Consider the following 25,472-nt stretch of genomic DNA (forward strand, 5'->3'; position numbering starts at 1 on the left):
GCCCTACTACTGTCTTTGCATGGAAGAGTGGTGAAATAGCAACCAGAAATGGGTAGCGCTTGTATAACACAGTAATCTACTGTGTGAAGCTGTTTTGCTTTATAGTAAATTGTGCTTTGATTGCATTTGATTAGTTAAAGATATATTTAGAAAGACTTGACTGCTGGGTGATGCCATTTCTATTAAAGAAACAATCTGTAAAAACCTGAGAAGGCAAGGATATTGGGAACAGGATGGGAAGATTAATTTTTGAAAAAACACTCTTACTGGCTCCATTCCCTGTGTACTTAAAACTAGCTTAAGTTTATCCTGGTTAGATATTTGGCGATCACAACCATATCAATAAGTGGATGGCGAAGTTTTTCAGAGCCTAGTGTATTTTGTTTTAATTTTCAACTACATACAACGTGAAAAAAGCCCACTGGAGCTAAGCAAGCTGTCAGATGTGTGGGGTTTAGACCTCTGGAAACCTTCCTGCCAACTTCAAACCCTCATTGCTGCCGGAAGTGGTTTGGTTTGGGAGACCCGGACTCGCTGCCTCCATCCACCTCTGCGGGCGGCAGGGGAGGCACTGGCTGCTTGCTTGGCTCTTTGGGTTTTCTTTTTTGAAGGTAGATCTTTTATCTCAAAACCAGGAAGCTCCCAGCACCCTCTTTACTGGGACAAGAATAAACATCCCATAAAAATGTATGTGCCCCGGAATTGAAGTTCACAGGTTGCAGTTAACACTGGAGAATATGGGGAAAGAATAACTAACTTGGACTTGCATTTTAATTTTCTAATTTGGGAATTTTGTCCTGACGGCTTATATAACGTAGTTTCTGATTCTCTTAGTTACTACGTATAAGTTGGAGGCATCAAACAGGATTTTTCCCCTCTAATGATGGTATCATGGGTTTTAAAAATGAAACACACACACCACCCTCCACCACCCCAACTTTTAAAAGATTGTATTTATTGTCAGTGAAATTTTTTTACATACTTATGCATTTTCAAGTAAATTTCTGCTAAATTACATACAAGTTTTACATCTGTGAATTTACCTGACCATATGTCACAGGCTGGAAAATTTACTCTGACAACTAGTTTTGGATGCTTGATTACGTGCTAAGAGGTTTAGGTCTGTCTTAATTCCGCAGATAATTTTTAGCACCTGAATTTTGAGTTAGCAACTCTTATAAATGGCATATAAAGTGTATATGCATTACAATTGCACATGTTGCAAATGTTCTGTCTCTTAATTTAAAAATGTTATGAATAAAACATGGTGGGGATGTTCTCTAGGACTCACCCTGAAGTCAGTAGTCAAATTTGTGTTCATGAAAGACTATTAGATATGGTACAAAAGTAGAAGTGTTTTCTTTGCCTTATTAAAAACATCTTAGGAAAGATTGCTTGATTTTAATTTTTTTTCTAGAAATAAGTATTTTGCTAATAATCTTTAGATGATGAAGGGGAAACTGTACACTCCTCCCTTAGAGATAACAGAACTTGTATTCTGTTAAATGCAGGTCAGGTTTATGGATCATTTTAGCACACTGGGTTAGAAACTTAGTAAATAAATGCTATATAGTACTCTATTTCCTTGTTAATAGAGATTACTTTGCCTTAAAATGATGCAAGTTTTTAGTTGTTCTTGTAGCTGTGTTCCTAGAGCTCCTGTCAGGGCAAACCTAACCTGAAGTCAGCCTTGGGATTGCAGCTGTCCTCATCTCTAACCAGCCCGTGGGCAACACATACACTATTATAGCATGGGGGAGTTAGAAACAGCATTCACCCACTTTCAAGAAAGTGGATGGTGCATGGACTGTGCTTTTAGCTTTTTAAGTAAAATTTGCTGGAAGTCAACATTGCTTTCATGATGGTTTAAAGGGTTTCAGAATTTGTTTGGTCAGGCGTATTTATTTGGAGCAGAAGTGACTGGAAAACTCTGGATCACAGCACTGCATGTAGAGAATTTCACCATGCTTGTTGTGTTTTGGCTTTGAAACAGCAATATTTTGTTGCAATTGTTTGGCTGACTCCATTGGAAATTAATTTGTTCTTTTGCTTTACTTGGAAAAGATGCTAAAAGCTTATGCTGCTTCCTGTTGGAAAATAGTAGTGAGTTACAAAATTAGCGCATTAATGCCAATTATAAATATAATATCACCCCAGTGGGAATTTCTCCTTTTTATGCAAGTGAATGCATACGTGGTGAGAAGGCTTCAGCCACTCTGGGAACAGAAACTTCTATATAGCTGACAAGGCAAGGAAGCAAAATCTGGCTGAAAAATCTCAAAATCAACATTCTTCTTAGGGAGGCAGATGTAGAGTTTCTTCTGTACAGAGTTTTGTCAGTGAAGCAAGAAAGATGAAATATTTTCAGCCTTTGCACTCCTTAGGGGGTCTAACTTTGGCTCTACGTTTTATTTTGTTGGCATAGGTTGCTGGATTGCTTCCTCTCCTCCTCTCCCCTTCTTACTCCCTTTCATAAATTGTGCTGCTTGGGATACCGCTCTTTGTGCGGTAGGTCAGTGTGCAGAGAAAGAGGAAGCCTGTTCTTTGAAGGCTTTACTATTGCCTTAGAAAAATTCATAATGGATTGTCCTGATTTAAGTATTTCCTAGCAAAAAAGAGAATGGGTGAAGGATTGGGCGTTGTTTTGTCTGTGTTGTTTGTCTTTCAAAAATGAACTTTGAAAAGCCAGCAGATAGTTAATAGTCTTGGCATTGAAACCTGAATGTGGTGGAAGCTGGCAGAAGTAATTCCCAAGTAAGGTTGTGTGTGTATGATGCTAGAGGAGGAATATGGTGCCCTGGGCAATGGTAGACTGGCTCTGCGCCACACTCCGTTCTCTACTTTTCTTGGAACTGCTCCTTTGAAGACCTAATTATACTGTGCCAGGAGACTCTGCAGATAGCTCAGCAATAACTCCCACTGTCGTTGCACTGGATTTCAGTTATTTGGGGTGCAAAAATTGCACACAAACACTAGATTGTATCACAGTTATCCACAAGTTTTGGCCAGTGTCCAGAAGTTACAGTATGTTTTACTGTGGCGCTTTCTAAACTGCTAACTCCAGTTTAGTCTTTATCTGTGTTTTTCAAAAACGTTTCTTCACTTGTTTCCCCTTGCCTCCTGTTTTTTAAAAATTCATTGCCATGTGAGGTCTGGTGCTCAACCTCTGACACCCTGTTACATATAGACTTCACAAGTGAAATGCATATATTAAAATTATTTACCTGTCCAGGATAACTGAGTGGAGCTTGCAGGAGGAAGGGCCATGAGGAAGGTGACTCCAGGGAATGATTTTTTTTGACTGTACTGTCACTGAAGGTTGTCTTTAAGTTTTGTCATTTGATCAATTGGATAAATAAATGTCACTTTAGAAGGGTTCAAATTAGCTGCAAATACAAGATACTGCTACTAAGATGATGTGAGCGCTGATGTGATTTCCTGCCAGTGCTTTAGAACATTACTATATTACTGTTAACTGTTTTGACTGAGAAATTATTATTCTGCAACTTTTTAACGCATTTTAAAACTAATTTATAGAAATTAAGTTATCAGGTGCTTTTTAGTGAAAGGTGTCAATTTACAATTTTTAGGTTTGAGTTTCTGCCACTTTTTTCTACTTGCGTTGTTAGAATAACAGGCGGTAGTGGTAATAATGAACGGAGATAAGAGGATAGTTTTATATACAAACTGTTCCTATGGGGCAGATTCTAATGCCAGTGCAAAGGCTAGCAGTAGTTTCCTGATAGTTTCAGTGAGTGAAATGGGCAAAGGGAAGAGGTAAAGAAGTAGTTGAGCTGATGAGCAATGTGATGCAGAGATGGGGGATGACTGTGATCAGCTAGGGAAATTGAAATGTTGGAGGAATGGCAGCAGGCAAATGGCAGAAATTCCAGGTGTCTGGGTGGTGAATCTAGAGGGAAGCTCTGCCCTGGGGAAATAAAGAAGGAACAGTATTTAATGCAGACAACTGCCCTGTGTTCGTTCTACCTTGACCCAGCAGTTAAGACCAGGCAAGAAAGAAAATTAGTAAGATGAGATGAGAGGTAGAAAGAGCAGTTGGCCGTGAATGTGATATGGGTGACAAGGAGCATGCATTGTGGCAGGGACGATCGGGTGTCAGTATTCAGTAGAGGGGTGGATGAAAAGGAGTCGGGTGCACAGTGAACGATAGCTGCGGTTAGTCAGAGTAATGAGCGGTTTGTGGAGGTTGTGAGGAGGGGGAACAGTGAAATAAATGGATAGACTGAGTGCAGCTTGACAGAAGAAACTACTTTCTTCTTTTTATTTGGACAAATTCTAAGTGGAGATGCAATAATGGGCTGTCATAGAAGAAAGTAACTGCAGTAAGTTATCTTAATCTGATGCTTTAAAGAGAGAAGGGAAAAGGAAAGGGAGTGTGTAGGAACAGAATGGGAGTAATACAGGTTAAAAAGAATATGGGGGGGAAACTGGGATGATGAATTTTGATACAGGAGTAAGAAGAGGCTTAGTGCAAATTTAAGTTGCTTACACAGAGGGAGAAGGACAAGATGAGAAGGAGCACTATGTAGTACAGGTTTGGAAAGTGTGAGACAGAAAGTCTAGACGAGAAAGTATGTTGCAGGCCTAAAATTAACCAAAGTTAAAAAGACAAGAATATTTCTGTGACAGTGATTTAAGTTCTCAGAAGCAGATAGAGGAAGAAACTCCTGTTTCAGAAGTTATGTTGGGTGTGGCTGAGAGCTGAAATCCAGGAGGGTAGCAAAGCATCTTCCCTTCTTCTCCAGTTTGTGAGACAAGCAGTGACTTTGTTTTATAATGCCAACTGTTTTTTCTTACGAATTTTCTCACAATTTGGAAAAGTAAGCAAATGATTTTAAAAAAGAAAACAACCATGATTTTGAAATGTAATGGTTTTGGAAGAGTTTGTGTTTGCTAATGCAGATAGCTTTTGGATAGCTCTTTGGCTCTGAGTTCCTGCTTCCCTTTACAAGAGGAGACAAAAGGTTTGGCGTATTTAGCATAATGAATGCAGCTGAGGGAGGGTAGGATAGTTCTCTAAGAATGTGTCGGGGAGTACTGTATAACCTACAGGACAGGATGGCACAAGATCAAATAGTTGCAAACTGGCTCCAAATTAATTTAACTGGAAACAAAGTGTGGGTTTTGTGGGGAGTTTTTTTTTTGGTGGGTGGTGGTTGTGGGTTTCTTTTGGGGTTCCCCCCCCCCCCCCCCCCCCCCGCCAGATTCTAGAAGGACAGAAATGGCAAGAAACTAAGCTGGTTCTGTTGGATGCTGTGTGTTGGGCTTGCTTGTAGTAGCAGGGTCTGCAGCCTCAGGATGTTCTTTCTGGATTTGTTCCAAATGGCGCTTTTTTCCCCCCCCCTCCTTAAAACAGTGTTTCTTTGGTTGTTTTGTATTACGTGACAAGTATTTGAACAGAGAATGAAGTGTTTTAAAAATGTATTTACTGATATGTAAATAGCTGTAAATAGCTGTATGTATTACTTGAATGATACTAGCAAGTACTTAGTGTTATACTTTTCATAAGATGCCCAACGTTAACAGTAATGTTTTAGCAAATGTAGCCCTCCTCTCTGCAGCACAAGTGCACTGCGAAGAAAAACTTCTGCTGTGGTGCAGGAACTGATATTGTATAATTTCTATACTATAACAGTGAAATGGGTTATGTTAAGCTGTTGCATTAAATTTTAGAACACATGCTTTCAAAAGTGCATGTAGATGCACACATGCTGTGTATACGTATGTAATATATGTCCTTTCCTGTTCTTAAATTTCCCCAGGTATATGTGGAATTTGATGACCTTGAATGGGAAAAGCGAGAATGGGTTAAAGTTTATGAAGATTTTGCAACCTTCTTGGTGGAGTACCAGCTGGTCTGGGCGAAAAGAAAGGACCCAAGCCAGACTCAGGGATCAAAGATCAAACAAATTCAATGGCCTGCATTGGTAAGATACTTGAGCAATTGCATTCACTAAACTATTTTAATCTCTTTAATTCTGTCCTTCTTAGGAAACTGTCTAGGTTACTTAAGTGGTGGAAGAAAGTAGTGAGCATGGAGGGGGAGGAGGGTAAGAAAAGGATAAGAAAATATTAATAAAGCGTGTTTGTGTTGAAAGGGTGGGAGTGATGTGATAATAGTCACTCATCTTCCTTTTTGAATCAACTTAGAGCACTGCAAAACTAGTCTCTGAGTGACATAATAGAACTAATGGTACTTTACATAGTCAAAGCATCTTACAGATATAAACTTCTCAGCAACACACCTTTCTATTCTGCGGAGGATTGAAACTAAGGTGAAAAATAAACCTTTAAGCTTGTGATACCTTCTTTGTTTGAGTTGAGTGTAGCTAGAATTCAGGTCAGAGCTCAGAAAGATGAGAAAAGTGAACAGAGATCAATAACATAAGTGATAATTTTTAGCCTGGTTTATGAGATGATACTTGTGACTCTCACTCTTTCCGGGCTGATGTCCAAGCATTAAAGCTGCTAAGAGAACTGCTAGGAGGTTGTGTCCATTTTGGGCACGCTGTTAGAAAGACCTGATGTATAGTAACGGTCTGATGACATAATAAACAATAAACATGTATTCCTTTTTCCTGCAAAGAAACTAGTAGTGCTGTCAAAGTCTTCAGGAGAGCCAAATAGATATGAGATTTCAGGAACCCACTATATTGGATGGTTTTGCTTTGTAGGAGTTGGGGAAGATTTCTCATAGACTGGCAGGTGAAAGGGAGCTCCAACAAATTTGTCAAAATGGTGAAGGGAAGTTTTAGATATATTTGATATTAAGCTTAGTATCTGTAAGTTTAGTCTTGGGTTTTTAGAAACTTGTAGTCATCATGAATTTAGATGATGGTGGGTTTTTTTTTTCTTCTGGACTTTAGCTGTGTCTGTGTTTCATTTAAATATTCCCTTCATGTTCTCTCTTTGAGCACTTGGTGGACTTTCTGAAATGCTGTCGCATGATTATTTTTCTGGAGCTGTGGTTGGAACAGTCATGCTGAAGGTCATGAAGCAGGCTGTTCAAGAAAGCTTAGTGGTGGAAGAGATGAATAGATGGTTTGGGATGGACTTACTGCCTCTTCAGTTAATATTCCTGCTTGACTTACCTTGTACGTTTGTGGTAACGTGCTTGAGTAAAACAAGCTGACTTTCTGGATGTACAAGCTGTTTCATATATTTGCTTGTATAGGCAAATTTTGTGTTTTATGTTAGTATATCCTCAAGCAAGAATTTTTGGTTTCAGGGAGCCGTGTCATTTGCTCTTTGAAGCCACCCATCTCTCCTTGATTGAGGTGGGTATTTTAAAATCTGTTACTGACTTAGAACTAGTATGTAAGGACTTTGCTATTTTACATGCTTTTTATCTCGCCCTCTAGGATAGAGATCCTTTTTGGGTATAGAAGGGGTGTATTCTAGAAAGTATTCTAGTCTGGCTGCTGATCCTGTCCTCAAGTTAAAAGTATGTCTTTGCTAATGTGTGAAGATGTTTTAGTTGCACCTTTCTTTCCATAGAGACTTTCAAACTGCTGTGATTAAATCCTCTGCAGACACTCAAAATAGTCTAGCAGTAAAAAGAAATAAGTTAACAAAAGAAAAAACTTCTATTTTTCTTTCATCTCCTTGTTTTAATGTTTACGTTCTTGAGATAGCGGATAGGCATGAGAAGGAAGGTTTGCAAAAGATCTGCCTCCTGCAACTGCAGTTAAAAAATTGAAATCATATAGTCCAAAGTGGGGCTCAAATAGCTTGTTTGGTCACAGTTTCCAGATGTTAAAGATGACAAGTTCTCAGCATTTGTACTTGGCCTGCCTACAAATGTTCTAGCAATTGTTTTCTGAGTCAAACCCTCCAGTCATCCATTCTAGACAACCCATATTTGAGGGGAAGTGCAGATACAGGATAGTAACTCTCGTTAGAGCACATTCCTTCCACAGAGACCTCCCAGAGATCTGCTCTGTATCCATAGTTGCAGTGATCTTGCCAGGCCTTGGGGAACAGGGAGGGTGCTCAAATTGCCATTATACTTTTGGGTTTTGTTTTCCAGACTATCTGAACACTCTGGTGTAGTGGAGCAGATGACCTCTGTAGAGGTTTGGGGTGGTTTTTGTCCAAACAAGTCTTACTAAAAATGGGAAAGCAATGGAAAAAGTGGTAAAAAATTTTGATTTGCCAAACAGCAATACGAATATCTGTACTTTTATGTGAAAACCTGAGTGTGGATGTGATAATGCACACTTTTTAGAAAAGTTGAGTCTTGCTGTAGGTAAAGGAAAAGCCTCGATCTTTCCCATGCATGTGAACTAGAATGAAAAAAAAAATCATTGATGTACTTGACTATCTTGTCTTCATATTAAATACCAAAATAAAAGTTTCTGGTACAACTGTATTTTGGATGCTAGCGCACATGCAACAAAGCAATATTTATTTTATGGAGTAGTTCTACAGGATCTTTGCCTCCAGTGAAGTGAATGGAAAGTACTTGTTTATTTACATGGCTATCACCCTCTGTTCTTTTCTTTGATCAACGTACTCTTGACTGTATGGCATTCAAACCTGATCAGAAGACAAGGTCTGTAATTTCCTCTGGGGCTTTCTATGGGCAGTCATCAGTCTATTATCTGTATACTTCACAATTACTGATTTCTTCTGTTACACAATTGTGTGATACAATGTAACCACCACTTTATAGATGCAGTTGCTAGAATGCAAGTTGGTCACAAATGTTTGCTATTTTTAAATGCCTGAATGCCTGAGGTGTAGCTGTTACTGAAAGCGCAGTGTCCATTGACCTAGTGGAGCTGCGCTTTAAGATTTTAGCTCTTAGGTCAGGTGCTGAGTTGGGAAGTGAGAAGTACCGCCTCTTTCTTCTTGTTTAGGAACTTGGTAACAGAGGAGGGGTAGATTATTCTCTCAATTGAGTTTCTCTCATGATGGGTTTATCTTTTCTTGTAGTAGATTTCCTGCCTTATTCATGCCGGAGGTGAAAAGTTGACTGTAAATGAGCCTGGAGTCCTGTTGGCAGCCACGTGCTTCATCATATCATGGTCACTTTGATGTTGACTAGATACCTCTTTCTGGGCCACTGTGCAAGTCTGTGGAGTAGAGGGGAAGTGTAGTGCCTCAGCTTGTTCATGCTGTAATGAAATACTTTTCCTTCTTGTGAGATGATTTTCTGGAAAGAGTACAAAACTTCTTGGCTGACTGGTGTAACTGGAAGTCATCCTGCACATGGGGTATTTACAAGCATAGAACAGAAGACTGTCAAGAAGCATAAAGAAATGGCAATGTTGATAAATGATGTCAGCATAAATGTAGCCTAGATATTAGGGAAGAGACCATTTGGTAAACAATGCTTTTTGTTCACCTCAAGTGATGGAGATGCTTTACAGATGTCAGTGCAGAAGAAAACCTCTCAGCCAAAGTGGTATTTTATAGGAAAAAATTGAAGTATGAGTTTTGAAACCTTAAGGAGTATAGGTAGTGGAAGTGAGTGGTGTGTCTTTCCACATTAAGGGATTAAGAAAAGTAGCCTAGATAAGGTGTTGAAATTGAAGGCATCAGTTTAGTTTGGTAAAAAAGGGTGGTGTGTATATCACAAAGTTACAAAGAGGGTAGCGATGGGCTCAAAGTAATGGGCCAGGAGAATTACCAGTACCTCAAAAATGAGGCAAAACTGATTTTCGAATTCCTCAGGAAACAGCTTTGAAGCAATTGAGATGATGGATGAAAATTTATGATCTGTGGGTGGATAAGAATAGTTGTATTTTAGGGGGAGTAAATTTATCTCCCTGATGTAGAAATAGTTTGGGTACTAGGATGTTAGAGACCGGTGATAAAATCATGCATGTGATACAGTTCAGTCTGAAGTCTTGTGTGTGTGATGGTATCCCCTCAGCAGCCAAGAAGAGAGATGGAAGTAAGCGTGGGGGCAGGGGAATGAATTGGAGCCAAGGTTTTAATGTGGACAGAACGGAATGCTTCTGTGAGCTGTCAGTTTGCATTTAATTGCTATCTCTCTAATTGCACATTAAAATATCTAGAAATAAAGTGTAGATGGAGAAAAAGAGAGAACCAAGGACAGAAGCCTCTAGAGACATTTTAGAGAATAATAGAATGAAGTGGAAGGAAAGTTTAAGCGGATAGCCTGACTAGCAGAGGACACCATGTTAGAAACTTAAATAGCAGTTCACTTTATTAACAGTATCAATGTTGTATGTCTAAGGCATAGGAAGGTGTGGGCTGAGTGCCTTTTATAGTAATTTTGTTTGGGAAGAGTGTTTTGGAAACTTCATTTAATGTGCTGAAATGAAAATTTATCATTTAAGGTCTACAGATCGAAATGAAAGAAATTTAAGACAGGCATTTTAAGGGGCATGTTCCGTCATCTTGGAAGGAAAATGAAGGGTAATTGAAAATGCAATTAAGATTAAAAGAGTTTAAGATGGATAGATTATGGCAAGTTTGTACTTTCAGGAAAAGGACCTAGGAGAATACAGGGGGTTGGAAAGAAAAGGATTGGAACTGGAGATAAGGAAAAGTGAATGCATTGAATGGGAGCACACATGAGAAACTTCTGCACTTGCAACAAGAAAGGAAGAGGCTATTGTAGAAGGGGAAGGAATAGCATGATCTTATTTTGGCCTTTTCCTTTTGTAAGAAATTGGCAGTCTGGTGCAGGGTAGATGTCAGAGGAGGAAACAGTTTGACTCAGTCTAATATGATGAAAAGCAGGACTGGGGAATGGTGTGTTTAGCTAGCAGGGCAGAGCTGGGTGCCTGGGAAGGTTACATACGGGCATGGGTGATGGGTCAGGGGTTTTGTGTGTTCTGCTGGGTATGGTTTGTTTTGTAAAGCATGTGTTCTGTGTTGTTACACCTATAAATGAAACAGTGCTGCTTGTGAATTCACTATGAATTCATATATAAATCAGAAGAATCTGTACTAATTCTCTGTTGGTTTGAATACGGGGACAGTGCTTTGCTAGCTTTACAGTACTCGCCTTGTCAACCCAACAGATTTGCCCTGTGGTCTCAACTAATACAAAGGTCTGCAGTAACTGTATCACTCCCAGTTTCAGTGCAAGAACTGGTTCTCCTGCAATTGTATATTTCTGAAGAGTGTGCATATATATATGTGTGTGTGTATATATATATAAAGAAATCTAAAATATGTTTCACGAGGAGATCCTGAATATGCTTGTCGCCTAAGGCAGGGTAGCTGCAGGAACAACTCCATGTCCCTCCTGCCTCCTGTAAAGGAAAAAAAAAAAAAAAAAGTCTGTTTGCCTGTCTCTCTCTCTTGGAACAAGTGAAGTCATTGCTAAACCAGTGGCTTGAGAACAATCTTTCCTGGGACTCTGTCCAGGGCTCTGCAAGAATATAGAGCTTTAGCCAGGCTTATAACAAAACCACGGACAAAGAGTGTGTCTTTGTTGGCAATGACTAACTCTTTTCCACTGTGAGAGTCTGGAGTTGATTTACAGTGGACAGTGCCAGTGGCACCTGTGGGGCTGTGGGCCTTCAGTCTGACCGTCATGCTAATGAGGTCGTCGTCTTGCAGAAGAATGAGATGAGGTGGTTTGTGGGTGGTAGTGGATGTGTCTGTTCTAGTTAGATGTGAATGAGTCCATACGTTCATGTGCTGACTGCGTGTTAGGGTACTTGGTGGTAAAGCATAACAGTAGAAGTGTTCATGGACATGTGGAGGATAGACTTCTCCTCTGACCTTATGTAGCCTTCCCCCCACCCCTCTGTCCCAGCTGTCAGTTGCAGAATCCTTTTGCTTGACTGCATTCTGCTTCAGCTGGCTTGATTGTGTTGGATTATAAAGCAAATACTTATAAAGTGCCCGTTTATTGGCATTTGTGTCACAATTAAAGAAGAAAGTGTACAGATTGAACAACAAGCTTCTGTAGAGCTTCCAGAGATTCTTGAGACAAATCAAATTATTTTTGGCATGATGATGGAAAGTAGAGCAGGTCCCCTGCTCATTCCTGCTTATACCGTGATGCACTATCACTTTTTCACTCTCTCAAGGATTTGTTTTCTTGCTTGTCTTGATGGTCTAATTTTAGCATTTCTGAGTAAGTTTCTCTTTTATATGTTGGCCCCATGGATCTGACTGATTCCCTTCAAAGCCAGGAGTTTCTGTAGATACTGCTAACGTTGCCGCTGCATATTCATTTACTTCACTGAAGCCTGTTCTCCTCCCTTTGCACAATGAAAAATAGAGGTATATGTTGCCAGATGCTGTGATTAAATCCTCTGCAGACACTCAAAATACTCTAGCAGTAAAAAGAAATAAGTTCACAAAAGATTACTGTGCATATGGAAAGCAAGGCAGAGAGAAGACTCAGTCTCCTGAGTCCTAAAAATAAGGAAAATCTTTGAGGATATTTCAAATTTGAGGAGAGGAAGTTCTGTAGCTTCCAGGGAAAACAATAAAAAACTAATAGTGGGTTTTTTCAGCTTCTCCATTCCCTGCATCAGAATTCTAGTGCTTGTATACCTTGCTAATCTTGGGTAAAGATGAGATATACACAGCAGAAGAGAAAATACTTGGAAACTGTCAGCTTCTTGGAAAAGATTTAAGACACTTTAGAGCTTGGGGAAGAGAAAATTTAAGTAACTGACTCAGCAGAGCATAAAATGACCTGATTTTTGCTGCATTGTGAAAGACAGTAACATGCAGAAACAGCACTTGGAGATGGTTCAAAGATTACTTTGCTGGAGAGTATGTTACTGTAATATTCCCACAGAACATAAACGTCTCAAGCAGTACCGCATCCCTCCTGCCTGTGTACTTTGGCACTTGCTTTTTTTTTAAACTACTGCTTACTGGGAGTCACTGCTCTGCACACAGCATTCTAACCAGAGGCCATTACCTTCCCAGGACATGCCCCAAATGAACAGCATTAAACTGAAATCTGCCTCCCCAGATGCTCCATTGTGAAATATGGGTGTTGTCCTGTGGCTTCCCACTCTGGAAATGAGTGACAGAGTGGAAAGCCTCCCTGCAGTGCTGACTTGTATGTGGCTCTGGTACTATCTGTGCACTTTACACTACTGCATTGTTTGTTCCAAAGTAGTTTTTTGTCACAAGGTGTTGGCTAAGGGCAAGCTTGTACTTAATTTTTTCTTTTTTTTTTTCCTTTTTTTTTTACTATCTTATTAAACTTGCACTTCTAAGCAAAAAGCAAAGGAGACCCTTTTTGTTTGAAAGGATTTAGTTTTGTAAAAGCGTGCTTCCATGCTTCCATATATAAAATACGTAAAAGATTTTTTGTAGTTAAGTGCTATGCTAAGAATTGTTTTTCATGCCAAATTCATTTGCAGGAGTGTTACAATTCCAAACAAAATAGAGTATTTTCTAGACTTTAGCCTTAAAATAACAGTAAGTGCAGGTCATTTTGATCATACGGGTCTGAGAGTTGCCATTTTGGCAGCTCCTCTAGAGAAAGCTGCTTTAGTATGTCACAGCATCCTGGAGGTCTCTGTACTTCAGGTTCTTTCCAGCTGGTAAAGCACTTCTTGTTCGCCAAGGATTATGCAAATAAAATAACTAGATATTGTTTAGCATTCTTCAGCTGCAGCACTAAGCAGTACTCCCAATTGAGTCTCTGTCACTTGCACCTGTTCAAAAGACAAAGCAGTGAAATACTGATAATAATTTGTATGGGTTTCTGTAAAAGATAGATGTAAAGCTTTTCAAGGTCTCAGGTTCAAGCTAGGCAGTTGAAGCAGAGCAGCCGCAGTTGCAGGGAGCTCAGTGAGGGATAACTCTTTGCATATTGATTTTATAACTGGTGCTGAAACCTATATTGGTTCAGTATATGGGTGTACTCCTGTTGATACCCTGGTCAGCTAGATTGAAGTTAGTGTAGGTATAGCTGAACTGTATTCACACTTCCAGCTTCAGTGTTGACCTACTCCACACTTTCATAACAGCAGAGCTATGCTGGGTCCTCTGGAATTGACTGGGAAGTCCTAATGATTTATTTTTTTTTTACATAGCATTTATGAGAACAAGTTTTTCATTTGTGCTGAAGAAAAAACAAATTGTTTTGTAGCTCTCTAGATTGTCTGAATTTCTTCAATGAACTCGAAGAATCAGCTGAACTTCGGAGATAGCGGTGAGCAGAATATAGGCATGTGGATGCAGTTGGTTAATAACCAACACAGTATTTTGGAAATTCAACTTCCAGAGCTTGGGCTTTGGAAGAACGACTGAAATGCCTGCAGTGCCTTTTGTGTATCTCCATCAGTCTGGTCGCTCACAGTCTGTCTGCTGTTGATATAAATTATGATTTTAGGTTATAAATATGTTCATTTTATATATGTGTATATATGCGCAGGTATGTGTTTATAGATATGTGTGTGTATATAGAGATATACATACAAATATAATCTTCTTCTCTGTATGTTAAAAACATTAAAAAAAAAAAAGTCTTCTGACCTATACCTGTTGAGAGGCTCTACAGTGAGGGAAGGATGTCAGCATGGTACTTGTCCTCTGTCAGAACAGTGGCTGTCCAGAACGAGGAGAGCTGTGCCAGAAGACTTCCATCCACAAGCAACTGCTTGGTGTTTTTCTTGTGATGGTGGGGAGGAGCAGCTGGGCTTTACACCTGTCAAATCCACTTGGCAGCTAATTTTGAAAGCCACCCACTGTTAAATCTCCACTGCTGCTTCTGTGCATTAATGACTTGTCAGCTGTGCAGTACTGAAGCACTGCTCTCTTCATGCTGACTTGAGTAAGATGAGTTATGGAAGGCGTAATTAGAGTTTTATGAGTTTCTTGTTCTTTCCCAGAATTCCAGCAGCTTCTTCTGGGCTTCATCGTGAATCCTGTGATATGCTGTATGAAGTCTCGATATCCACCTTAAATATGTAGCAGCATGGAGAACCCACCCAAAATGCGAGGCACCTTTTCTGAAAAAGTATTTCAGTAATTCACACACTACTGTTTGGGTACATGTGGCCTTGTGTGAATAGTCTGTTCTCCTGCAGCTGAGACTTAGGAACTTCAGGTGAAATTAATGTCTGAATGAAGTCAAAATGTTTCAGTCAGGGCCGAAGACTGCATTTTGCTAGTTTAGGGTAAAAGTTCTGCATTTTGCAAAGTACTGAGAATCTGAAGGAAGGTTATTTGATGGTACTAAGAAACCATATACTTCAGCTCCACCTGAATTTTGGTTATCAGCATGTAAACAAGGCAGCTGTTGGTTCTAAGATCTCCTTTTCTGTGGAGTGACTCCACAGAGCATTTTTGTCATGTCATGATTGCTTTGTGGTATTTTAGGTTCTCGGTCTACCACTGAACTGGCACCCATGAAACAGTATTCTCTTGATTTCTGGTATTTCTTGTAGCGCTTCACTCTTTACAGCAGTAGCAGCAGGTCTTATCCATGGGGTATGATCCTTCACGGTTTTGAATAAGCAGAATAAGTCATGTCAGGGGATCTTTTTGAATCTAGCAACACAAGCAAATTGACAATGTGGATTGGGGAGGAGGCACAGAGGAAAACTTTAGTCCTTTGAGCCCTTGTGTCGTGGAAAATGATATGAATATTTGGGATAAATACCCAATATTTATTTATTGCCATCCATAACAATGTTTGGGATAACAAGGAAATTAAATTGAAAAAAGTATAGTTTCTTCACCTCATGGGGTGAATGTGTTGCTTGTGTTGCTGGTTAGGCTGTTGGGAGGAAAAAGTTGTCTCCTATATGTGTTTTTGACAGAGCCTGAAAAAAAAAACCCAACAGAAATCACTTTGGCAGCCCAGGATTGGACAGTAGTGCTATGGCAGTGATTTTTAAAGTGTGCCTGCTTTGTGAACAGGTTAAAAACAAAACAAAAACCTAACTTCCTTTCAACTCAATCTGTTACGGATGTGGTTTCACACTGAATGTAACCAATCTCTCATTGATGCTGAAAGAGACAGTGCTGCTACCTCCCCTTTTTGGTACTTTGGCTTAAACCCCCACCAATTTCAGTTAGATCCGCAAGCTCTCTCCTCTAGGGTGTGAACACACACTCATGCTCCCCCTACCATTACACAAAAATCTGTGTTATAGTTTACACTAAACTCTTGTGAACTGAGCAGGGGGATGTATGTGAGAATGAAGTGCTGTTGTTTATTCCTATTATGCATTGTCTGTACTTGAAGTGTATCGATCACTTCTGTCTTATTATATATTGTGATTTCTTTCTGTCATTCTGTGCTCTCAGGGCTCTGCATTTGAAAAAGATATTGAAATGAGGTCTTGGTAGTTAGCTACCATTAACAGAAACTACTTCTGCTGGGAGATGTTGCAGGCTTTCAGTTACACTAAAACAGACTAAATCAAGTGCTTGGAGCAAAAGGTTGTCTTTTTTTTCTTTGTCATAGGTGCTAAAGCATTATAAATGTGCTCTGCATGATACATTTATCATGAGCAATCTGTTTTTCATATATGGCAGTTTCCTGAGGACCATGAAAAGTCAAATTTCCACAGCAAACTTGTATACTAAAGTTGTTCTAGCAGTGGTTTGATGTACATCTAGTATGTTTACTTTTAAAATTTATCCTAACTTCTAAGCAGAAAACTGAATATGGGAATGAAGTTCAGGAGCAGCCTGCTAGCTTCAGGTACTTAACCTGCATGAGGAGGCTACCTGGGGTAGAATCTGTATTTTTATAGCTTCAGTGTCCTAAAATTTCTGGTAACTTCATTTTTTTGGCAAAGTGACTATCATTCTTACTTTCTGAAAAACAAACCCTTTAAGTAGTAAAATCACTATGTCCTATTTCTGGCTTCACTGTCATAGCAGCAGTCCGCTGAAGTACGTGCCAGTTCCTTTCAGGTGCATGTTACGGGAACACGTGTTACCTTCTGAACTTCACATTGCAGCATTTATGTTGACATGGATTTCATCAGTGTTTCTGAAGCCCTTCTCAGATTTGGTGGCTCTGCATGTGCTCCAGCTGGACAGGAGGAACGGAAATGTTGGTTGGCCGCAGGTCGTGCCACCCCTGATGAGAACAATTAAGATGTGATTAGGCAGTAACCACAGGCTCACTGGAATTGTGAGGGAGTATTGATGGGGAGAGAAGGATAGAGGAGAAAGCTGCTGAAGGCACACGTTTGTTTCATCTGCTGAGCAGTTTTTTTTCTTTTATTGAAAAAAGAAAAAATAAAACATACAGTTTTTATTTTACATGCCACATCTAATTGTCTGCCGTGGGTTCAAAAATCCATTCTCTCTGTGAGGATGCAGAGACCAGGGCTGGGAGCATATTGTTTTACCACTTCCTTTCTCGTACCCCCGGATTAACATCCTTCCAGCTGCTGGCCAAATCAGGAAGTTGAGTCAAGGGCTAGAAAACACAAATACACTTTCAATGACTTCTTAAAAGAAAAAGCAAAAACTTAAAGCGACGATGTTTGTGTTTCTCTTCACAATGTGTGTCCTGTTAGGATGATGTCAGTCTTAAATGATGAACAACACTGAAACTGTTGAATTTTTTGAAATTCGTCAGGTATTGAGAAACAACCACTTTGTCGTATCTGTGGTTTTACAACATTTCTGCTTTTCTACCCTCTGCTCTATGGAGTACTCACATAAATGGAGAACGGACATACAGCGAAACTTGGGTTTATGTTTGGGTTTTTTTCCCCTATCTTATCTGCTCTTCCTTGCAGTAAAGCTTGAGGTTACTTCAACAGTAATTATTGGTAATTCTTTAAGATATTCTATCTTATTTTGTGTGTTGCGTGTTTAAAGCATTGTTACATAGAATTTCTTTAATACTAGAAAGTGAATCAATGCTAAGAACTGCAAATTTAGGGCTATGTAAAGTCTTTAGGAACCAAAACAGTTTCAGAAAAATATTGATTAGGCTGACTTTATAAGCAATCAAAATAGTCTACCATTGATTAGGGAATGGGACTTTGTTTGAAAATAATATCCTTTAGCAGTAATTAATATTTTACTAGAGAAACATGGCTGACCTCATCTAACCCTGAGTAAGTCTGACTTCTTATTTACAGATAGGTGAATTATTAACACAATTAACAATATAGTATTTATTTTCTGTCTACTGACTGTCATAGGGTCTATACCAGTCATGGGTAGAAAAAATTATTACGCTTTTTGGTCTCTTATTAGCTGCTTTTGTGTTTCATTGTGATTGCTTTATGGAAAAGACTTGGTCCATTAGTTAAGCAAATGTTAGAAATTTACATGAAACCTTTCAATATTCAATTTTTGTACAAACTATTTAGGAAAAAGCCTATTCTTACGTATAATGCATCATTCTGAAAAACTCTTGACTGAGTATTTTAATTTAAAATTTCTCATCAATTTTGAGTCTAAGACATCGGGTAAGTACCTAATTTCTTTTAATAAATGATGCAGAATTATATTTCTGTTCATGGCTGTAGTTTCAGATGGCTCTGAAAAATTCTTACATATTTCATTGAAGGACTTTCGGATTTTAAGTACGTATACTGAATTGCTACAAACTATATTAGTACCGTCACAGTAGGAATAAAGTACTGATTTGTAGGACTAACTGAATGGATGCCTTCGGAGTCACTGAAACCTTTAGCTGAATCCTGCAATGAGCTGAATAGAGCTCATTATTGTTGGTTGATGAATTTAGCTATTTTGAAAGTGTAGTAATAAAGCTATATATTAATATGAAAACAAACAAAATCCATTTATGTGCTATATAGAAACTTTTAATATTAATTTTGCATTTAGGAGTATAACTGGCTTTTTAGAGAACAATGTCCCTATGCATTTTGGTGTATTTGCTGGAATAGGCTGTATTTGTACTAACCAGTGTTCTGCTGAGGCTCTGTTACCAAACGAAAGCCTGTTGGTTTTCGTTCCAGTATTTCTATTTCTCCAAGTGTGGTTTTGCTTATAGTACTTTTACTATCCTAAATGACAATGCTTCTTGTATTCCTAGTACTTTAATTATTCTAAATTATTAATACAATTTTTAATTGCTTTTAAATTTAAAGCCAGCTTCTTTTTCATATCATGATTATCTAAAGTACTACAGAAATGCCTGGGTATATCTTTGTAGCTTACGGAAAGGCTAGTTTGAAGGTGTACCAAAACACATTCCCTTTCAGGAATCTTGTTAGCAGTGGATTGTACATGATTATAGTGTACGCAAAGAGGTCTCGGTGCCTCTGTAATCAGCTGCTACAAGCTTGCCGGGATCAGATCCTTACTGAAGTTTGAGGCAAGATGCCAGTCGTTTTAATCCTGAAGACTGGGAAGCACCTCTGGCGTTCAGTGTGTCTCCTTCTGTAGATTGCTTAGGACAGACCTAATAGATACTGTTGTACTTTTGGGGTAAGAAACATTTACAAGGTAGTTTGAGAGCTGGTAAAGAGTTCGCTATTGATCCTTTATTGGCAAGTAGAGCAATAGGTGTTTGTGCACAGTCATCTTCTAAGGCTCATGGTACAATTAATTCATATGGGGAGAATGAGAAATATTTGGGGCAATTTATTGACAAATGTGGGGGAATTAAGTCAGAGAAGTGTTTTAGTACTTTGTCAAAGTGGAAATAACGTAAAACTAAAATAGAATCACTGTGTGCATTTATTTATTAAGTACTTAAGGCTTTGTGGATGTTTTCCTACCTCCTGGTAAGATACTAGCTTCTGTGTCCTGTGGAAAGGCAGCAGCGATGGGTTTGAGATTGCATCAGAACGTGTTTGTAGCATGGTGACTTCAGGCATCACCTAGACAGAATTGTATGAACCTCCACTAAGTGTTGTCAGGTTTGCTGGTGAAGGTAGCTGCAGCCAGCAGCAGTATGATTAGTCAAGACTGGTGCAATCCTAGCAGAATAAAGTGTTTGACTTGATTTGCAGGTGAAGGAATTGCAGATGATTTTTTTCATAAGCCTGGTCATGTGTATGTAGTATATAGACAGCCTGCTGCCTCTCTTTGCTGTGTTTCCTCTTCCCTCTAAAATGTGGTCAGGTAGAAATGCAGCTCTGCTGTTTGCTGAATGTGCAGTAATTTGTGTTTCCTTTAGATGTGCGTAATCTCAGATGAGTTTTTCTTGAGGAAGAATTTATGCAGTTTTCCATATGTTCTGTTATTAACAGTTCTGATCTTCTGTCCTTATATATGACACCTGTATCTTGGCAGTTAATATGCATAAGTGCTGTGGTATTCATGCTACTAGAAGGTTATGCTTATGGGGGGGGCTTGATGGCATTCTTAATTGATCATGTGGTTTTTCTATGACAAGCTATTTTCCTGTGTTACTCTCAAAATACCATGTGAACTGTGATTAATTGTGCTTTGGCACTCGGCTCTGAAATTACTGCCACTGTCATAGAATGTAGATTTTGACATCTTTGGCTGCTGCAATTACACTATCTTTTAATGATAGAGGTGCTTGGAGTTCCTTCAATACAAATGACATTATTGGCACACATAAGATTGTATGCTGGATTATTATTAGAATAACCACTGTACCTTTTATTGGGCCCTTAAAACCCTCCTCTGATGATCGGACCCAAGCTTCCTTTCACAGTGGCAAAATGACCAAAGTCGTCTCCTCAAATGTTACAAATGCATGTACAAAGTACGAATGAAAGCAGGAAGGGAGACTGTTCTACGGGTCCAGGCAGGGGAGATTAACGCTGTTGTATGTCATTTGACTGGCCCTGTATCTGCCTGCCTTTTGGTAATACAGTGTATGATGTCTTGCCTTACCAAGAAAATTAGAAAACTAAGTTGTTCTGTGCCTTCTCCACCTGCCCCAGGTCTTTCTGTTTGCATACTTTTAAGCAAATTTTAGATAGGGGAGCCAGACGGGCTTTTTTCCCTGGTTTTACAGGATTCTAAACACTTCCTTTTGTATATTAATGGTATTTTAACACATGCTTTAGTATATTTATTTACACTGTGGTGCTGATGGTTTGTTGGTTTTTTTCCCCTCCTTAATCTAAGTAATTTAATTGTATAAAGAAAGTACAGGTCTATTAGTTATGGATGTTTTTGGCACAGTGAGATTATGAAAGGTAGTCAATAGCTAGTTACTTTCTGTTGGGGAAATGTTTTTCTTTAACATACAAGGACCTTTTTCACGGGTTTTAACTAGGGTCTTAGCATATACGTTGTGAGTTTAAAGCACTAGCTGCAGTTTGCTTTCTCAGTACAGTTCCAGGATACTTCTTTCAACTACAGATTTTTGCTGGTTGCCTATAGAGTTTGTCTTCGAAATGAACTAAAAGATTTGTTTGTTTTCATAAATGAGATATGAAGGTGGGAGATAACAGGAAAGTCATGGCAAGATTTATAAAACACAGTATTCTTAATAATGTTATGTTGGCCAGCAATAACATTTTGACTACAAAAAGTAAATGGAGAAAACCCAGTAACTGTTTATATGAAATTTGTTATGGAAAGTAAGCCATTAGGCCAAAGCAGATACTTGCTGCTCTCTTGAAATTCTGTTTTCAACTGTGATCCAAAACTGTGAGGAGCCAAAGAATATTGGTAACCATGTATGCAGATAGAAAGAGTGATGTTAATTCATCAGAAACTGAGGCTTATTTTCCATTTCCAAGGTAGATGTGAGAATGTGGGTATGAAGTACCCAGAAAGTAACTGTAATAAGTAAGGCTAATAATTTTTCTTTTATTTTAAGCAGTGTTGTCTTCTAACAGCCTTCGCATCAGAATAGTGAAAATAAGTTAAAAATCCATACATAAAATTTCAATTCTGTATGTTTTCAACTGTTGTAATTATTGGCAGTAATTGGTAATTGCAGGTTAGTCACCCTCAGAGGGATGAGCTTGCAAGTGGGAGCAGTTGTAGAGTGGGGGAAATAACGTAGTTCCTGACTCTGACCAAGTGATGAAATTCGTTAGTAAAAATTTCATCTTTATGCTGTATGTGGAGAAAGGCCAGAGTTTCCACCACGTGGACTCAGTAGCGCTCTGCTTTGAGATTAACAGGGCAGTTTACAGATCTGAGTAATTTCTCTGGACTCATACAAGAAATGATCTGCGGATTGTTAATAGTTCTAGGCTCAGCTTGCAACCGTGAAGGCTGGAAATACAGTTGTATTACTGAGAAGTCATTCTCTTGAGTAGTTTTGTGGCAGGAGGTGAGTCCAGTTGTGATTTCTTATGATCCCTAGGCATAGAAATAGTAAAGACTACTTTCCCCCTCATTTTGTCTGATTTCCAGTTTTGATAAGGTTTTATCAGTCATTCAAAAATTCGGCTATATGCTATTCTATAATTCCTCTTTTGTCTACCGGGATTGCTGCTCAACTGAGAAAGGAGGATTCAGTTACTTATTCCTTTGCCTCCAGGATGTGCTGCTTGTTTTGAGATAGGAGGTTGCATCTCACTGAAAGGAGACACCATCAGTAATGGGATAGGTGTGAAAGCAGTAGAGTTGTCTGCTTGAACTGCTCATGTTTGGTTCCAGACTGACTAGTGCGTGGTTTAATTCTCTGCTGCTGTTTGATAACAGTGCAAGCAATGTTGGTGCTTCTAGAGTTGTCTGAGGGGCTTGTGTTGGGACAGAGGCTGCTGGCAGGGAAAAAAGGGAGTTGGGAATCCATCCGCAAAGAACAAAAAAACCTTGGGTGTGAGGGGAATAGGGGAAAGAATGCAAGCATCAGTGTAGTTGTGCTGTTTACCATTTCTAGTTGTTTTGATTGTGTTTCTCCTGTTTCAGCATCAGCTTTTGTTTGTCTAGACTGAATTTGTTAGCATGTAGGACTTGGTCTCCAGCAGTTGCTGGTTTACTCTTTTCCTACCTGTAGCTAGAATGAGGTATACACTAAAACATAGCTTTTTTGCAGGTAAGTGACTGCCAGAATATAAGGTCGTCATCTTCTAAATTCAGAGAACTGTTGCAGGAGCTCACTGGTGTCAAAAGGGGGAGTCTTTGTTCTCCCTGTTCTCTTCTGTGCAAGAGGAGACTGGTGGTTCAAGGTGTTCCAAACGATTTTGTTCCTTTCACTGGAGTGCATAGATCTGCTTTGCTGAGGTAGATAGAATCACAGAATATCTGGTGGTAGCTGTTGTCTCTGTTTTACCTTTGAAAGGAGGATTACTGCTGCCACAGAAGATTGCAGATCAGAATAGGATGGAGTCAGCGTGTTTTTCCTTTTGCTCCTTTGTGGTGATGTTTTCATGCTGTCATTTTTACTGTTTTGGAGGAAAGGACGGGAGAGAATCCCTTGCCTTGATTCCAAGGGGGGTGTTGAATAGAGGAGTGGCTACTGAAAGGAGTATATACATTTGTTTGCGTAGAGTCCCAGACTACCAGTGACGTATTTGTACAGCTTTCATCAGAGCTCTTGGAAGAAAAACTGAAAGCAGGAAAACCCCCATACTACTTCTGCATAACAAAGGGTAACGAACTGGAGTGAATGTCACAGAGCAATGTTACCATTTCAAGGATTTTTCACAATATAATCTAAGTTTGAGGAATCACTAATCCCTTTTCTGTGAATACCACAAATTCTTCACTTCAGACACACATGATGCTGAAGGGATATGCTGTTCAGCTCCATTCTCCTCTTCATCATCAGTTCTCTTCCTCATTTTGCTAGGTCTTGTGCAAGGATCCATTTCACAAGACTGATGACTGTAGGGAGGTCATCTCGGCCAGATTGGAGATGTTCTCCATGCAGTGCAGAGAAGGCTTTTCTTTCCCAGTATTTCCTAATGCTTTAGGAACTGAGAAGTGAGCTGCACAGCCTCTTCTTAAGTGATGTTAGAAGAGGCTAACCAGATTTCTGAGGAAATTCACGGGTGTATATAACAATCTTGTGATGAGTTTCTTCCTGTGGCCATAACAGATAAAAAGTCCTCTGGACCACACTTGAATACTGTGTCCGTAGTGTGGTTTGCCAGGGCAGTGTGTAGGACATCTTTTTGAAGTCAGGTTCAGGGCTTAGAGTGCAGGCACCTCATTCCCTGCCACCTCCTGATTGCTAGAGCTTTGTCTTAAAAACAAAGGTTTCTCACTGGCTTCAAATCTCCCTTCCCAAAGCATTCCCCTAATAGGAACTCTGATTCCACAGTCTGCTGAGAATTCAGCTTCAGTAACCTTGATTTTTGTAATGAAACTTGAAACTGTAGTAGTCTAGACAAAAAAAACCCCAACCAACAAAACAACCAAACAAAACAACAAACCAACCAGACATTACAAATGTAGACACAACATGTCAATGTGCCATTTGTTCCTTCTCTTATTCCCTTTACAATTCCTGAGAGCCATTTGGTATTTATTCCGTGTCCTGTATCCTCGGTCCCCTCCTGTGCTGTTAGCTGTGTTTTTGTGGTGCTGGTACCTGCCTGGTGCATAGGGTGGGTGCCCCTCTTACGGCTGTGCTTTCCACTTGAGTCAGTCCAGGGACACTGGAATGAGAGCTTTGCATTTTCTGTGGAGTACAGGATTGTTAACAACAAATGTCTCCTTTAAGTAGTCTTTGTTATCCTCAGAGGACAGGATGTTTCAGTTGTTCAGTGGCTCTCCACAGCTCCCTTTTTGAGGTTGAATGCTGTGTTCCAATATTGCCTGTACGTGGTCAGTCACAGCAGTTCACAGGACACGCAGTATGCAGCTGCCTCCAAAAAAAATGCTTCACTAAAGTGATGAAGCGCACACTTATACGAGACAGCTTGCGTTCAGTCACCAGGCAAGGGCACGATCTCCATGGCTAAAATGCAGGCCTTTCCCATGTCTGCTGGAGGAGTGCTTTCAGTGAAAGGAAGTGGGTTGTGGCTGCTTGAACAACTCTGGCCTACAGCCCTGGCCCTACGCAGCTGGAGAGGCTGGCAGAGACTCTCGCTTGCTGTGAGTCACGGGTGAGTGTTCCGTGATGCTCTCAGGTACCCCAGGATGGGAGCTGACTCCTCACAAAACCCCGTTCAGAGCTGGTGGTGCAATCCACAACGGGCTACGCTCCAACACGTCACAGGAATGAGTTGAACCTCTGGGAGGAGCATTCGCGGGAACTTGTAAGAGCCTGAATATTACTGCAAAGCCCATCATGCTCCTGTGACACTGAATGTATTGTTTAAGCCTCTTATTAATCTTCAGTTCAACAGAGGGAGGGCCATTATTTGGATGGGAGGGGAATAAGCTACTCAATGAGAATAAGCCACTCAGAAATACATTATAAAGGTTAATAGTTTTTTGAAAGGTATTTTTCCTATATATTGACAGTTTCTCTATGTTTTTAATGGCAAAAACATTGTAAATTGGTATTTATTACAGTATGCAGGCTGTCTTAATTTGACAAAGTTCTTATTCATTGTAAAAGCAGCAAGAGGCAGGAAAAGGCTCAATAAGCTAAATACCAAAACAGCATCGTGACTTACCACATCTTGAATTCAGGGAGGGCAAGTTGGGGAAAGGGATTAAGAAAAACATAGAGGTGTATACAGATAGATGTGTAAATAAATGGA

At 39.6% G+C, this 25,472-nt stretch overlaps 1 protein-coding gene across 1 annotated transcript in view; it reads left to right on the top strand.

Moving 5' to 3' along the window:
* Positions 1 to 25,472, top strand: part of JMJD1C (jumonji domain containing 1C) — a 165,760-nt gene that overhangs the window by 48,722 nt on the left and 91,566 nt on the right. Inside the window, exon 2 of the mRNA XM_064464738.1 lies at positions 5,784 to 5,948. Coding sequence (XP_064320808.1) covers positions 5,784 to 5,948 — 165 coding nt within the window. The remainder of the gene's footprint in view (positions 1 to 5,783; positions 5,949 to 25,472) is intronic.

This window comes from Phalacrocorax carbo, chromosome 13, assembly GCF_963921805.1.
Source record: "Phalacrocorax carbo chromosome 13, bPhaCar2.1, whole genome shotgun sequence".
Classification (NCBI taxonomy): Eukaryota; Metazoa; Chordata; class Aves; order Suliformes; family Phalacrocoracidae; genus Phalacrocorax; species Phalacrocorax carbo.